At 47.1% G+C, this 17,212-nt stretch overlaps 1 protein-coding gene across 2 annotated transcripts in view; it reads right to left on the bottom strand.

The window, feature by feature from the left end:
• PCSK6 (proprotein convertase subtilisin/kexin type 6) overlaps positions 1–15,139 on the bottom strand; it is a 118,586-nt gene extending 103,447 nt beyond the window's left edge. For both annotated transcript variants that reach the window (XM_077827977.1, XM_077827976.1), the window contains exon 1: positions 14,978–15,139. In XM_077827977.1, coding sequence (XP_077684103.1) covers positions 14,978–15,139 — 162 coding nt within the window. The remainder of the gene's footprint in view (positions 1–14,977) is intronic.
• Positions 15,140–17,212: the final 2,073 nt, after the last annotated feature.

A 17,212-nucleotide genomic window follows, 5' to 3' on the forward strand; every position in this document is an offset into this window, starting at 1 on the left:
GTCAAAGGTGTGGTAACAGTAAAGATATAAGAGTCTATTGAATGGCAGTACTAAGTTTAGAAAGGCAGGCACAGACCAGTTCCTCAGAAACAAAAGGCAAACGGATGCCTCACCTGCGTGTCAACATAATCCAATAGGCTCTCACCTGGGTAAGTGGGCATTCTTTGGCAGGAAGAAGGGTAAGCAAGAAATTTAATTTACACGTTGGCAAAGACACAGCTGGAGGTTCCCATCCCATAGATGTCCTGTCACCTGAACCCCAGCGGGAGATGACCCTCAAGGAGGGAAGAAAGGTGTAAGAATAGAGAACAAATCCCACAAATCACCTCTCCCCCCTCCTCTGTACTCATGGCAGCAACAACAGCCTTTGAAAGGCCAAGGAAGCATCACTGAACTGGGGGAGGGGGTCCTGGCTGAAGGATCCAGCCAGACTGCTCTCAGAATGTGTTGAGGAAAAACGTTTTTTTACTTTAAGTGCCCTCAATTTGTTAAGTTGGCATTAGTTTGCATTTTATTTTTTATTTCTCTGTAACCAGTTCTGACTTTTATGCCTCATTACTTGTAATCACTTAAAATCTTTCTTTCTGTAGTTAATAAATGTGTTTTATCTAACAAGTGTGTTTGGATTGAAGTGTTTGGGAACCCCCACCCCACGTGAGATAACAGGGTTTGTGCATATCATTTTCTATTCCTGAAATGATGGCCTTTCTATGAACTTGCATTGTCCAGAAGAGCACTGGGCAGTGCAAGCTGCACATATTCAGGGCAAGTCTGGGCCTGGAGAGTTTGCTGGTGTTTTCCTGCAGCGTCATTCAGGAGTGGCTAGCTAACAACACTCACTCTGTATAGCTGGGAGTGAGTTACAGGCTGGAGACTGTGTGAATGACCAGGAGTGGTTGTTCTCACAGTGAAGCACTGTTAAAGACACCCCAGGTTAGAGAACTGAGGGGACACAGCTGTCCAATGGTCCAGACTGTACCCAGGGTAATGTCACAACGAGCTTTGGTGGAAGATTGTTCCAATTGGCTTACAGAAGTTACGGTTTTTAGAGAAGCTACAGACTCTAGCAGAATGACCACAGACCTGGGGGGCCAGGAATTCCTGGGTTCTAATTCCAGCTCAGTCACTGGTTGTTTAGTTTGCACTTCTCCATCTCTAAAATGCAGAGTGCTTACCTGATTCACAGGCCTGTTTTGGGGATACATTTAGGGTCTTGCTTTCCAAACTTGGCCTCTAATTTTGAGTGCCCAACTTAGGGCCTGGCTTTCAGAGGGGCAGAACGTCTCATTGACTTCAATTAGAGTGGGAAAATCAGGCCCCAAGTGTCTAAAGCTGGGGACTCAAAATCCAAGGCAGCCAAAATTCTAAACACTTAGCCCTAAGTGTTTGGAAAGTATAAAAGACACTCTGGGTTATAGGCTGCCTGGCCCTTGTGAGGGTGCCCAGTAAGGTGGAGAGAGCATGAGACACCCCCCTCCTCTCTCCTCATCATGCCCATGTCAATACCATTCAGAGTTGCAGACCCTGCTTACCCCTTCAGGCTCCTCCATCACTACTCCCCAAGAGGTTCCCGGTGCCCAAGAAGGAGCAGGGAGGAAGTGGAGCCACGTGGCCAGCCAGCTCTGGCACTGCCCTCCCACGTGCCAGCTGCCAGAGCTGGCCAGCCACATGTGATGGGGAGCTTCCTCCTCACTCCCTATTTCCCCCCGCCCCCACTGCAGATACTTAGAATCATAGAATATCAGGGTTGGAAGGGACCTCAGGTGGTCATCTAGTCCAACCCCCTGCTCAAAAGCAGGACCAATCCCCAATTAAATCATCCCAGCCAGGGCTTTGTCAAGCCTGACCTTAAAAACTTCTAAGGAAGGAGATTCCACCACCTCCCTACGCAACGCATTCCAGTGTTTCACCACCCTCCTAGTGAAAAAGTTTTTCCTAATATCCAACCTAAACCTCCCCCACTGCAACTTGAGACCATTACTCCTTGTCATGTCCTCTTCCACCACTGAGAATAGTCTAGAACCATCCTCTCTGGAACCACCTCTCAGGTAGTTGAAAGCAGCTATCAAATCCCCACTCATTCTTCTCTTCTGCAGACTAAACAATCCCAGTTCCCTCAGCCTCTCCTCATAACTCATGTGTTCCAGACCCCTAATCATTTTTGTTGCCCTTTGCTGGACTCTTTCCAATTTATCCACATCCTTCTTGTGGTGTGGGGCCCAAAACTGGACACAGTACTCCAGATGAGGCCTCACCAATGTCGAATAGAGGGGAACGATCACGTCCCTCCATCTGCTCGCTATGCCCCTATTTATACATCCCAAAATGCCATTGGCCTTCTTGGCAACAAGGGCACACTGCTGGCTCATATCCAGCTTGTCGTCCACTGTCACCCCTAGGTCCTTTCCCCCAGAACTGCTGCCTAGCCATTCGGTCCCTAGTCTGTAGCTGTGCATTGGGTTCTTCCGTCCTAAGTGCAGGACCCTGCACTTGTCCTTGTTGAACCTCATCAGATTTCTTTTGGCCCAATCCTCCAATTTGTCTAGGTCCCTCTGTATCCTCTCCCTGCCCTCCAGCGTATCTACCACTCCTCCCAGTTTAGTGTCATCTGCAAACTTGCTGTGGGTGCAATCCACACCCTCCTCCAGATCATTTATGAAGATATTGAACAAAACTGGCCCCAGGACTGACCCCTGGGGCACTCCACTTGACACCAGCTGCCAACTAGACATGGAGCCATTGATCACTACTACTTCAGCCAGCCAACGGGCTGGAGCAGAACTCTGCGCCCTCAGGGCCCCAGGAAGGGATTGATGGAGGAGCAGAGAGACGCTGCCACATCCCAGTGTTACCATATAGGAGCTGCATTCCCCTCCCAGCGCATCCCTCCCACCTAATCTTGTCTCCCTCATACAGCAAGGCTGCATCAGAAAAGCTTTTACAGGGTTTGCCCCAATTAAAGTGACAGAATATTGTAGGTCTTAAAACCCTGAGCAGTTTCCAGTCCATTGGTCCTCATGAACCAGGTTGCTCCTGGGCTCTGGACAAACCACTAGCAAGACCTGGGCTAGGTGCACCAAAACACAAAGGGATATTTATTTGGCTGTCACTCCCTACAGGCAGGGCACCATCGTACCCAGCCGCAACAAGCCAGGCACTGGTAGCAAGTCGCAACGGTAGTTCCACGTCAGACCTACCGTTCTTCAGGGAGGCTCCACCAGGCAGCAAGCCCCAGCCTCAGCCTCACTCTCAGGCTGTGATCTAGACTAGAGGGCTGCTGTCCTTCCCAATCAGCTTCCTACTGGGAGAAGCTCTCTCCGTTTAACCCCTTCCTCGAAGCCTGACACCTATTGCAGGTGTAACCGATTGAGCTCACAGTTAACTCTAACCTGGCTTTCCTGGATGGGGAAGCTCGTGGCCCCCCTGCTGTACCTGGACCATCCCCCATTCCAAAGTAGGGCTGTCACCTGTCTGGGTTTTACCCAGACAGTCGATTTCTGGCTTCTGTGTCCAGATGCCATTGAGGGTGGCCAGGTGCCTGGTTTTTAATCAGGAAGTCCGGTCATAAAGGGGACCTGGCAACCCTAAATGGCACCTGAACCAAAAATCGGGTGACTGCAGGGCAAAGGGAGGCACCAGGCCCTTAACTCACACCAGCCCCTGCTCAGCCGGGGCTGCTCCTACCTGGATGCAGGCTCCTTGAGATGATCCAGCGAGCGAGGTGGGAGAGGAGGGAGCAATGAGGATGGTGCCTTGGGGGAAGCAGTGGGGAAGGGGCAGGGGTCTGGTTACCAGCAATTAGAAAGGCGGCAACCCTATTCCAAAGGCTTCCTACAGAACAAGGACAATTCAAAGTCAGGAGTTCTGGGTGGGTTTCTTTGGCGCTTGGGTATTGTCAAGGGTTTTCCAGCACTAGTGACTGTCTAGAGGTGCCGGGACCGAGTCCAGTTCGCAGCCTCAGCAGCAGTAGGGTTTTTCCTGTGGTGTAAAAAAAAATCATGGTATGAAAGGTGGTTTCAGACTAGGAAACTACTGCTGCCAGCCTTCGGGGGGCTGGGGAGAGGTTCTGGGTCAAAGTACTTCCTCTTGCAACATACCTCAGAGCTCCAAACTGGAGAAACTGTTCCCTTTCCTCCTAACCCCACTTTCCCTCAGTCCTCTTCAGACACCTTCTGTCTCAACCGCTCCCACGGCTCTCAAGAACGTCTTCCTTCCCACATCACTGGGGTGCTGGGGATCAGATCGAGGAGAAAAATCATTTTTTCTGCTTTTGAAAAAACTCGCTGCTTTGCTGATTGGCAGTGGCAGAGGATTGGCGCTTCCTTAAGCTTCATTTAAGAGAAGGGGGATATGGCATTGCTGAGAAGTTTTCACTTAAGAAAGTGCTGTAGGTGTGGGGTTAGGGTGGATGGCCCAGTTTCACAAAGGTATTTACGCTCCTAACGTCCATTGATTTCAATGGGTCAGGAATCAAGGCCTGGAGCAGAGCCAGCTGGCCTGGAGTAGCTGCCTGATTGTCTACGCAGCCTGATGGCTGGAAAGTGTCAACAGACCAGCTCTTGAGCCCAACAGCAGTAGTTTGGTAGCGGCTCAAAGCATTTGCCCATGGCTGTGATAGCTCTTGACTTAGCCCCAGCCTTGCCACACTCTAGCTAACCTGGTCCAGAATCTCAGCTCCAATCACTAACCTCAGCTCTGACTCTCGGCTCCAGTTTCAGAGTTTCGCCTCCAGCTATGGCACCTGACAGCTGATTCTGTCTGACCCTGTGAACCACAGCGATCTCCCCACTTGATTCAGGAGGAAAGGACAACTTGTGGCTAAGGCACTGACAACTGTGGTCATTAGATGGATATGTTAATATAGAGAATTCAGATGTTTTTGTGACTGAAGCAGCTAGGTCGCTTCCTTTCCTTGAAGGAGCACAGGGAAGGCCAGCTGGTAAGAAGACGACCAGGAGGCAGGAACCTTTGGAGCACAAAAATAAGGGGACATCAAATGAAATGACAGAGGTGACCTGGTAAAAACAGATTAAAGGGAAATACTCTTGCTGTGCAACATGTAACTAGCCTGTGGAACTCAATGCCACAGGATGTCACTGAGGCCATGAACTTAGCAGGATTCAAAAACAAATTGGACATTAATTATGTTAACTTAGGGTATTCTTGATATCCATATAAACACGAACAAAAATGTTGAAAGGGATATTAAACTTCATGCTTCAGGGCTTAAGCCAGTCTAACTATTAACACCCAGAACAAGACTTAATAGGGTGGTAAATCATCCCCCCCCCGCCCCATCTGCAGGGTCTTTTCACCTTCCTCTGAATCATCTGGTGCTGGCCACTCCTGAGGACAAGATACTGGATTAGATGGGTCTCGGGTCTGATCCAGTCTGGCAAATGCTACTTTTCTGTGTGACATCTCCAGAGTCCATTCCTAGGCTGAAGATTAGATCCAGCATGTCTCCGATTGAGTGGATGGGACTGGAGACGACTGGTGTGAAACCCATGGTATTCATGCAGGCAAGGAGTTTGGTATTTTCTATACAAATGTCATAGTCACCAAGAACCTGGGAGATTCCAGCACTACGCTGGACAGCAGATCCAATTTGTTCCTGTATGAACCCTACAGAGAATTTGTTTGGAAATCTGCAGAACACTCAGAGTCCTAGCTTCCTTTTGTCCGTAGCCTCACAAACCATCAATGGTTTCTGGGATGAGGAGTCTTCAAAATCTGAGGTTGGAGGGGGACATGATCTCTATCCTACTTTGTCTTCGCTTTGCCATGTTCTGGAATCTTTCTTTCTTTGTGTTACTGAGTAGTCTGTTGGAAGTAGCTCAGCTACAACAGGGTTGTTGGCAGTGTTAAACCAGATTTTGGTGATGCAGGCAAGGTTGGGTAGTTCATCCAAAAATCAAAATATGGATGGTACAGATCTTGTTGACTGTTGACCTTGCATCCATCTGGAACAGATTGAGGCAGTTGACTTTTGCTGGCCTGGTTGTTGGCATTCTGAATGAGGCATTTTGAAATTCTCCAGCAAAGGGAATGAAGCCCTGATGCCAGGGCAGTCCGCCTGGCTGGCTACCTCAAACCTATGGACCTTGGAAGCCCTGGGGTTCCCATCAGCCGACCAGGTGGGGAGCAGGCAGGAAACAAGGCAAGTTTCCATCAGAATGCTGCCTGAGTTCTGTCGGAACTTTGACGAAATTGAACCATCTCAGTGGAATGTTTCAATTGTTGCAGAGTCAGGAAATTCTGAGGAAATTTTGGAATTTTTCTGACCAGCTTGATAAGCTATGCTTGAGACATAGTAGCCCCTTCAACACCTACATGGACACACTCAGATGATGAAGTTATATTCCTCACAAAAAACAGCAGGTAACCGTTAATCAGTACATCAATCAAAGATCTGGGCGTTTTTAGAGTCACTGCTGATTAAAATCTGTGGATGACAGAAAGATTGGCAGCAGTAAATGATGATGAGGACAAGACAGTCATATAGAGTGATCTGGATCACTCGGTAAGCTGGACTCATTCAAACAAAATGCATTCAGATGTATTAAAATACAGTCATACATAAAGGAACAGGGAGTGCAGGCCTTATCTACAGAATGGGGGACTTTTACCCTGGGGGGCAGGGACTCTGGACAGGATTTAGGAGTAGAGCTGGTCTGAATTTTTTCCTCCTTGTAGAAATTTGATAACTTTTTGTCAAAAGTTTGCATGGAAATTTTCAAGTTCTGGGTGAAATTCCAGAAGTTTTAGGATGAAATATTTAAATGAAAGAACAAAACTTCCCACAGAAAGTAAACACTTTTCATAAAATATTTTTTCCAACAAACATCCTATTTTTCATTTAAAAAAATAGTTTTACTGGAAACTTTTCTGCCAGCTCTATTTTGGGGTCATAGAAGACAAATAACTCAGTGTGATCTCCCAGTGCAATCCTGCAGCAAAATGGACCAATGCAGACCTTGGATGTTTAAACAAGGGAGTTACGAGAAGGAACAGGGGGGTGATTTTTCCCTCTGTATACAGCTGTGGTGAGAGTGACACTAGAATCCTGTGCCCACATTTTACAAAGGATGTTGAAAAATTGCAGAGATGATGTGAGTGAGGGAGAAAGTGCCTTACAGTGAAAGTCTTAAAGATCCCAATCTGTTTAGCTTATCCAAAGAAAATTGAGAGGTGACTTGACTGCAGTGCACAATACCTGCCCAGGAAGTTAATAAGGGCTCTTCCATTGAATGAAGAAAAGCAGACTAAGAGCCAAGATCTGAAGCTTAAAGCCAGACAAATTCAAGTTAGAAATACGGCACAAATGTTTACCGCACTCCCAAGGGAAGTGATGGAGTCTCCATCTCTGGAGGTCTTCAGATCAAGACTGGGTACCTTTTTAGAAGATAAACTTTACTCAAACACACGTTGTTGCTCAATGCAGAGGTAACTGGGTAAAATTCTATGGCCTGTGTTATAGAGGAGGTCAGATTAGATGATCAAATGATTTAATTTAATGATTTAATTTAACATAATTGTATAATCCATACAGGTATAGATGTAATTACAAACCAATTACTGGGATTTAGTTTCCCCTCCCCATCTGAACTATTTATCTTAAACGGTTATAAAAAAAGAGGCTAAAGCAGTGGTGGGTTGAGAAACTCAGCAGCCTGGCGCCTAGGAATTTGCACATTCAATGAGGTGGTGTTGGTACAGCCATTTTAAAAGAGTATCCAAAAGATTCCATAAATGCAGTATCTTCAAAAATGTCTAGGTCACAAGAAAACATTAACTCAGAATGAGACCAGGAAACTACAGTTTACATAATTATAATATATAGCAAACGGAAGAGGAGACCAACCAATACTAAAAATGCTGACACCTCGTTAGCACCAGTATCAAAGGACAATCAGAGTTGCCACAAAACAAGGAGCTGTGAAGCCCCTCTATGTGGTACGCAAAGAGAGAAAATATTGCCTCTCTCATGGTTGTCGTGCATAGGTTACCAAACCGTCATGGAAATTTATCAGCCTCCGTGCAAAAATTGACTTGTCTACTATTAGCATGATGATGACATTTTACTTGCTCATTTAAAAAAAAAAAGTCACTCACCCCAGTAAGAATGTTATACAGCTGCACTAATCTAGGCATAAGGTTATTCTAGGATAATGTATTTACCTCAGGAGCTCTGTTCCCAAAGCCTGGGAATGCTGTGTCTGGCCACATAGATCACTAGACTCTCACAGGAATTTCAGGAGCATGCTTAAGTTTACTACTTCCCACAGTTATTGATCTTGATTCTTCTGACATCATATTTCTGCCAGGGCTGTGGCTCCATCAGCATGGGAGGTGCTCATTTAAGCATGGGGTCGATTTTAATTTTCTGAATTGATTAGCAATTTGGAGCTGTGGCAGAAGTTTGAGTGGAGTTTATGTTTATTTTGAGCCAACCTGGGTTTGTACTTGAAGTAAAATGGGAAGTACAGGTTCATGCTAATGGAGGTAAATGAAGCCCTGATGTAAAGTCTCAGGTCAGTGCTGCCCGGCTCAGCTTGTTTCTGACCTACTCACGGCAGACAGAAACAACGCGGAAGTGCTTCTTTCCTTGCCAGACCATCATTATTACAGAAAGGATATTGATGGCTTGGTTTCCATGGAAACATGTGTCTGCCAACTCCATCCTATGAAGTGTGAACAGCTAGAAGCTGAAGGAGTTATATTCATCCCCGTTTTAGTGAAAGTGGATTAAGGATCTTATGCATCCTGCCAGGTCTGCAAAATACTCCAGTAGGTATGGATGGTGTTAGAATCCAAGATTGTCATAAAAACCCCTTCATAAGATATGCAGACTACGAATAGTAATTTCTGAAGTGACAATGAACTAACATTCCTTAGATGACTTAGAAAGCCAAGTATTGCAGTCTTTAGAGTCTTGGCTTCATAGATCATATTCTTCTTAAAAGCACTGTCTGGTATTTTTAAGTTCTCCCTCTCCTAGCCAAAATGTAACAACGGATTCTGATCGCACCCAGGACAGAATGTGGAGTAATTAACATTATTACACTGGTGTAAATGAGAGTTGCTTGATTTATCTTTCTCCATTTGGTCATATTTCTGCATCGTAAGCTCTTTTCTGCCCGTCCTTATTACCCACTGGCATATGGCTTGCACTCAGTCTTTTCCCATGCCCCTAGCTCAGCAAGCTGCTCATCCCAGGTCATGCCTCATTCATCTGACATTGTCCTGCCCACTTCTCCTCCCCACCCCTGTACTCATTCCCCCAAAATCTGCCCTGCTTTTACCACCCCACTTAAGGCCCCAGTTTGCCACCCTTGCTCCCAGCAAGCAGCATTTTGTGAGTAGCCCCAATGACTGCAGGAGGACAGACTATTTGCAAAGGAAGGTACTAGCACAGCATGATAAAGGTGACAGAACAGGGATCTTCTTTTACATACATTTGATTGCATTATGTAATCTGAATTAATATTTACTATATACAGTGGGAGGAAGGGGAAATAAACTAGAACCAACCAGACTCTGCTTATCCTGAACAAGCCAAGCTCCAGGACTCTTGTCACATCTCGATCTCCAGCGCCATTTCTCTCTTTTTGCCTCTTAACTGTCAAATGGCTTAATCCTGGGGCATACTGCTTGCTACAGAAGGCATGCTCCTGAAATCAATGGGGCTTTTCATAGTAGTAAGCACTATTGCTGGTATTTCCATGATTGGACCCCCTGATTGGGAAGTCTTTGGGTCAGGGGCTGTCTGAAAAACACTTTGCAAATCTACAAGACTGCATAAACAAAAACAACCCAGAGGAGAAGTGTTCTCAGTGGCATTTTAATCCCCATGTTTTATTGCAAAACTAAGGTAAGATACAGCCACCCAAAACTTAATTCCAGTTGTGCAACTGTCGGCAGCTATTATTGTAACCGCAGTCATTTAAAAACAGATTCAAAAGCACTTACAGCATTAAGACGTTTCCATAGAGTTGGCTCTGAGCCAGGCTCCTTTTTTGGGCTTCAAACCAAGAAGGTCAGTGCAAAACAGAGAACGTATAGAAAATCTAGTACATAAGTACGTCCCAAAAGTAAATCCACAACAACTAGCTATGCTCTATAGCCAAAACGAAACAATCCTGTCTCTAAACAATGCCTGTTTGCCATCTATTGAGGGGAATACATTTCTTTGCTCATCCAGTACACAGTGGATGGCACAATCTAGCTTCTCTCTCTCGTATACTGTGTAGAAGAGTTCCAGTAACTGCTACCCTGGAGCAGCTAATATATTCTTGAAGCTCTGCTCCCAGGGATGAACAGAATCCTGCTAGTGTAGGTCAGGGCTGAGGAGTGTCACAAGAGTTAAAAATGAACAAGGTGTTTGATTGGTTATTTTAAGTTTTCCTTTCTTTAATTTAAATTATTTGTTTCATTTAAAACAAAAATCAAATTAGGGTTTCAGACCCATCTATGAACATCATTTTCCATACAAAATTTCCCCCTAAACTGCCATGCCAACTGTTGTGACAGTCAAGTCCCATTCATTTGGGGGAAGAGACAGTAGTTATGAGAACTACATTCAAAGCCCGAAAGCAGTTTTTATATACAACCTCTAGGATTTTGTCATTTCAGAATTTCAAATGCCTAAATGACCGTGATGCAATGCTTCCAGCAGAATCTTGTCCTAGAGAAAGGTTAATCTGTGTTTTAGACAGAGTAGCACCTGGGTTCTAATTACACCTCCCATGAACGGATGAGCACCCAGCAAGCTCACTGAAGTCTGGACCTCACAGAATTAGGCCCTTGGAAGGTTGGGTTTGCCCATTTCTGGCGTTGATTGAATATATTGGTATAAACTGTAAGTCCTGCCTGGTTTGGGGACAAAAAGCATACATTAAAAAACCTCACGCATATATCAAAACTCCAAATAAAGGCAATTGACTAAGTCGCACTCCCAACAATGCACACTGGATATTGCTGTATCACATATTGTCTGCTCCCTTAATTCTGCAAACAATGTTACGTGAAGCATGACTCACAGGGTAAATTTGTACTGCAGGGATCGGCAACCTTTGGCACACGGCCCGTCAGGGAAATCCACTGGTGGGCCAGGCCGGTTTGTTTACCTGCAGCGTTCGCAAGTTTGGCCGATCGCAGCTCCCACTGGCCGCAGTTAGCCGTTCCAGGCCAATGGGGGCTGCAGGAAGTGGCGGCCAGAACATCCCTCGGCCTGCACCACTTCCCGCAGCCCCCACTGGCCTGGAACGGTGAACCACAGCCAGTGGGAGCTGCGATCGGCTGAACCTGCAGGTCAACAAACTGTCCCGGCCCGCCAGCGGATTTCCTGGATGGGCTGCATGCCAAAGGTTGCTGATCCCTGTTGTATTGCATGTGGGCTCCTTCTGTTAAACAAGAGGGAAGCTCATCTGAAAATTAGACATTCAGAATTTCAGATGACTTTAATTTGGGATGCTAAAAACTAGAGATGAGCCTTTCCCCTGCTAGGAATGCAATCGTTAAGAAAAGAAGTGTACGGTTGCCTTGTGTGGGATGAGACAGACAGTGTCAGGTTTGGTGCCCTCTTAATCTTTAGAGTGTCCCTTTACCTGTGGAAACGCAGGATGAAATCCTGGCTCCATTCAAGTCAATGACAGAACTCTCTTTGACTTCAAGTGGGCCAGGTTTCAACTCCAGAGTTCATCGCAAACCCCAGCTGAGAATCAAAACTTAGATCCATTCTCCATCCCCACGCCTAAACCCCAACCAATGCAAGGCTAAACTGATACCCCCCTCCTTAATGCAGTCCCTCTGAGTCTACTTGTATTACTGCACACTTTTACATAAGGTCACTCTCCACTGGCACGCTAAACACTACACGTTACCAAGAAAATGTTGTCATCCAGATGAGCTCAGTATGAAGATCTGGATTGCTTGGAAAGTTGGCCACACGCAAACAATATGCATTTTAATACTGCCAAATGTAGAGTCAAACATATAGAAACAACGAATGTACCCCATGCTTCTGGGGACTAAGCAGTGACTTTGAGAAGGACTCGTGCTCATGCTGAATAATCCGCTGAACATGGGCTCCGAATGCGACGCTGTGCCCAAACGGGCCATCACGAGCCTTGAACGTATAAAATAGGAGGTTACATTGCCTCTGTATTTGGCACTGGTGCAACTGCTGCTGGACTCCTGTGTCCAGTTCTGGTGTCCACATTTCAAGAAGAGTGTTGAAAAATTGGAGAGGGTTCAGAGAAGAGCGACGAGAATAATTAAAGCATTGGAAAACCTGCCTTAAAGTGAAAGACCTATGGAGCTTAATCTGTTTCATTTATCAAAGAGAAGGTTAAGGAGTGACTTGATCACAGTCTGAGTACCTACATGGGAAACAGGAATTCAACAGCAAAGGGCTCTTCAATCTGGTTTATAACAGAAGAAGACCCAATCGCTGGGACTTGAAGCTAGACATACTTGGAGTGGAAATAAAGAGCAAATTTTTTTTTTTTTTTAAACAGTGAAGGTAATTAACCAATGGAACACTTTACCAAGGATTGTCCCTCACTGACAATTATTAAATCAAGCTCTAGTTCAAACGGGAATTAATTCAGGAAGTCCGACAGCTTGTGTTATACAGAAGGTCAGACTAGATGATCACAATGATCCCTTCTGGCTTGGGGCACCTCATCTGCATGATATTTCAGCCTAAAAACACAGGTTATGGGGCCACACACAGGAGTTGTCGGATTTAGGCAGAGCCTTTAGGGCAACACAAAAGCACCACAGATCTCTGATGAGGATACTGCAGGAATCTTGATCTGGTAGTTTGTGTTTGTACTTCAGCGTTAGTTATTGAAGTATAAAATATGGGACATGTTGAATTGGATTATAATTTATAGTGTAGTTCAAGAAATACTTTTAGCACCCAGACACATTGCATTGCCACCTGGACAGGGAGAAGCACTGAACTGGGAACACATTGAACAGGCAGACTGTAAGCAACAAAGGAAAGCACTAAACTCAGGATGGAACCCTGAGGAACATTTTTCACATGCGGACCGTTTAAAGAAGAAGATTTACAAAGTTTTGAGAGAAAAAGTTCTGTGAGGAAAGTAAAATTTAAGCCACAGACGTGCTTCGAGGGACTTAATGGCAAAATTTGATAATGTTCTGCTAGATTTTAGATAAACTTTTGACTTGGCTGGCTGTAGTTTAAATCCACAAATATAAGTTCAAGTGATCTAAATTACTTTTACAGAACAGCACACATTACCAGTATCAAGATAGGAGTTATAATGCAAAGAAAATTCCATTTAGATTAAGTAGCACCACACTTTACTGGTTTCTGCATGGATAATGACACAACTGCATTTAAACACTGCATGGTACTATGGTTTGAATTACAAAACGAGTTTATCTGTAACTTATTTGATCCTTTATGAAATCCTGAATGAATTTGCATACATTCTTTAATCACAGCTTTCTCTTTTTAATCTCACCAGGAGACTATACATTACAATCTCATGATCACTCACTGTGTGCACTACAAACCTCATCCATTCCTAATTGCAAGGGGGCTTTGTTCATTCTGGATTTCGCCATCTCTCATAAACCCCTAAAGCTCTTCAGCGCTTACCTGGACAAAACTACATGGGTGGTGTTTTCCTCTAGCCCCCCTGATTATTTTCAAGCTTTCTTCTCACAAGAATATTTTCTTGCATATTCTGTTCTGGACTTGAAATGTACAAGTCCCATCTGGAGAAAGGCTGGGTGTTTTCCATAGATTTGCTACGCATGTTAAACTATTAATTCCAGTCTTACCGCTACCTACACCAAGCAACCACTATTATAGAAAAAACAAAAAAACCACTTACTCATGAGATCACTTCAGAGTTGCTACTAAAAGTATTACAAGTTAGTTCAAGCCATTACAAACCGTTAACAGAGCTGGCAAACTCCAAGTTCTCCCCTAAACCGTAAAATAGTCCTGTCGAGTCCAGCACTTCTTCACTCTTCCCAAACCAAAACACAAAACTCAATCCAGTTCAAGCATCAAGTGGGCATGACAAATACACGCGGCTTCATAACCCTGTTTAAATTGATAAGCGCACGTTTGGCGCTGCAAAAATTAAATATTGATTCCTTTCCACTTTGCTGCCTCCCCCGGATTTAGCTAACTAATTGCCCATTTTGAACATCTGTTTTCACCTCTCAACTAGCACACATTTTTAACCACTAACGTTAAATAAAGCGAGGCGTTGCTCGGTATTAATCATAGGGAAACGCTCGAGCCGCCAGCCTGCCCAGAGGAAAAGGCGTCCAGCAGTCCTGAACTTGGGAACAGTCGCTTACAAGAAAGGAGTCGCTGATCTGCAGAGATGGTGCGAGCAACACCAGAGAGAGACTGGGCTCAGGGGGCCTGATCCTGCCCCCTCCCCCCCGCCAAGAAATCAATGGCAAAACTTCAGTGGGGCCAGGACCTTTGAGCGTCCAACCTGATGGGAACCTCTGCTGCCTTCGGCACTTGCTCTCGCCCCTTAGAGCTAGCAGGGCTTTTAAACTTCTAGGTGCCCGCTCGGGGCGAAGCCTTTGCCGGCAGTGGGAGAAGGGGCTGGCCGGCCTTACGTCCCAACACGCCACTTGTTTAAAAACCCCGCAGCCTTTCAACAGCTTCCCTGCCCGGGGACCTGCCCGGGCTCCGCCTGCGGGCTGGGCACCCAAGCCCCTGCGCGCTGCGCACCGGACCCGAGCTCGCCCCGTTCCCAGGGCGCACGGGGACGCTGCGCCCCGGAGCTCCGCAGACAGAAAGTCGGAAGCGCCCCGCGCTCGGGCACAGCCAGCGACCGGCACCTGGAGCCGGTGCCCGCGGGCAGGGCACAGGGGCCGGAGCCGCCCCCGGCCGCTGGGGACAAGCCGCCCGCCCTCTCTCCCCAGCCACCCAAAGTTGGCCGCAAAGGGGGTGCCGGGCGCTTACCTGTCCCAGGTTCACGTAGCCGTAGGCGGAGGCCAGCCTGGCTGCCTCGCCCGGCCCGCCCAGCACCTGCACTGCCCAGTGGTTGGTGTAGACAGGCCGGGAGGGCTCAGCCAGGCAGGCGGGCAGGGCGAGGAGCAGCAGCCAAGCCGCGGAGGGGCGCATGATCGGGCGGCGGGCAGCGGCCCCGGCTCCGGCTGGCGCGCCGCGGGGAGACGCTCCGGCTAGCCCGGCTGCCGGTGCCGTACCGTGGCTGGGCGGCGGGGGGAGCTTTGGCTTTTAAAGCGGCCTCGGCTGGGGGGTGGCTGCTGCGGGGAGGGGGCGGGGGCTGCTCTGCCCGCCTGCGGAAGGGCTCCGGCCCGGGGCGCCCCGCGGGGAGCCCCTCGCGCTGGTAGAAGGGGCCCCCGGGCAGGGAGCCATCACCTGTCTTATGCTTCCTGCCTGCCGCCCCCGCCCGCCCCCATACACCCAGGGATGAGTTACCTGCCTGCCCAGGGTGTGGCCTCACCTCCCCACACCTACCGGCCCCATACTCTGCACCTAGAGATCCTGGGGGGGATCAACCCGCCCACCCCCAAACTCTGTCCCGAATAACCCTTTGGGTCCAAAGCAACAGAGTCATAACTCGCCCAGCACCACTGGGGCAGGTGGCCCTGTCCATGGAAGTAACAGGAGCAGATCATTGCCCCTGGGAGCAGCCCATCCAAGCTCCAACTACCTACTGTCCTTAGGCTCTGCAGCAGGCCAGGGATTCATCCGCTCCAAGGCCAGAAAGGACCATCTCATCCAGTGGTTTTCAACCTTTTTTTTTTTTTTCCATTTGCACACACCCCCAAAATTTCAAATGGAGGTGCAGACCCCTTTGGAAATGCTTAGACATAGTCCGCGCCCCCCACGGGTCCACAGACCACAAGTGGGAAACAGCTGATATAGTCCAGCTTCCTGTATCAACCAGGCTGGAGAACTTCCCCAAAATAACTCCTAGAGCAGATCCTTTAGAAAAACAGCCAGTCTTGATGCAAAAATTGTCCGTGATGGAGAGTCCACCAGGTCCACAGGTTAATTACTTTCACTGTTAAAAATATATCCCTTATTTCCTGCCTGAATTTGTCTTGCGACCAACTTCCAGCCATTGGATCCCAATGGCACCCATGTGTAAAAGGCTGTAAGCATTGCGGGCAGGAACTGTCTCTTTTAGTGTCGGTGGACAGAGTCTAGCACAATGGAGGCCTGATGCCCTGTAGGCCTTTCAGGTGCTACCAACATAGGAATAGTAATAAAACAAGGGGGTGACTGGAAAACTTTGGCCCTCGATAGATAAGGGGTAAGAAATGACAGCTGGTCATGGTGTGGGATGTAGAAAAGACAATAGACAGTGCAGGGAAAGACAAACTTGCCCTTGGGAGAGCATTATTGACAAGGACTTGGGATGATTTATTTTCTGTTTCATGAGGGTTTTTTAATTGGCTGTGTGTTGTTTTAAAAGTAATAAAGGGCCAGCAAGCCCCAGGGCAGAGATTAGTGATGGGAAGGGGGTTTGGAGCAGAGATCTGAAGTTGGGCTAGACAGGGTGGTTAGAGCATGTGGAAACAAAGGGGATAGTCTAGGTATTCCCTTCACTCCCCCCATTTAATTCCTGTCATAGGATACCAGATAACTTGTCTGTAATTTTTTTTTAAGTAGTCAGTTTTTTCTGTATTCAGGAGATGAAAGCCATATTAAAGGAAGTATTTTTTCCACACAACGCACAGACAACCTGTGGAACTCCTTGCCAGAGGATGTTGTGAAGGCCAAGACTGTAACAGGCTGGCTGTTCTTATGTCTATAAAAAGAACTGGCTCTAGCAGAGTTGCTGAAAGATGCTCTTACCCAGCTCGGTTTGCTAATGCAACAGTTACAGATGGAAATAAAATAAAAGAATAAAAAAGATCCATCAGCTGTGTGAAGTGAGGTGGGTGTTATGTGGGCAACACAGCCAGAGACCCCATGGGGCCTGCTAGGGCCTCAGCCATTGCTAATCAGGTTACCATGGGAGGTGCTCAGACATTGTGGTGACGGGGGGGCAGGATAAAACCCTAAGAGATAGAGCCTAGTGGGCTCAAGCCTCAGAGAGTACGGAGTGAATGCAGACCAGACAGAGAGTTGCTTCTCCCACTGAAGTCAATGGGAGTTTTGCTGCTGACTGGAATGGAAGCAGGGTTGGTTCATCATGAACACAGGACATTGGCTTTGGAGCAG

The sequence above is a fragment of the Eretmochelys imbricata genome, chromosome 10 (genome assembly GCF_965152235.1).
Source record: "Eretmochelys imbricata isolate rEreImb1 chromosome 10, rEreImb1.hap1, whole genome shotgun sequence".
Classification (NCBI taxonomy): Eukaryota; Metazoa; Chordata; order Testudines; family Cheloniidae; genus Eretmochelys; species Eretmochelys imbricata.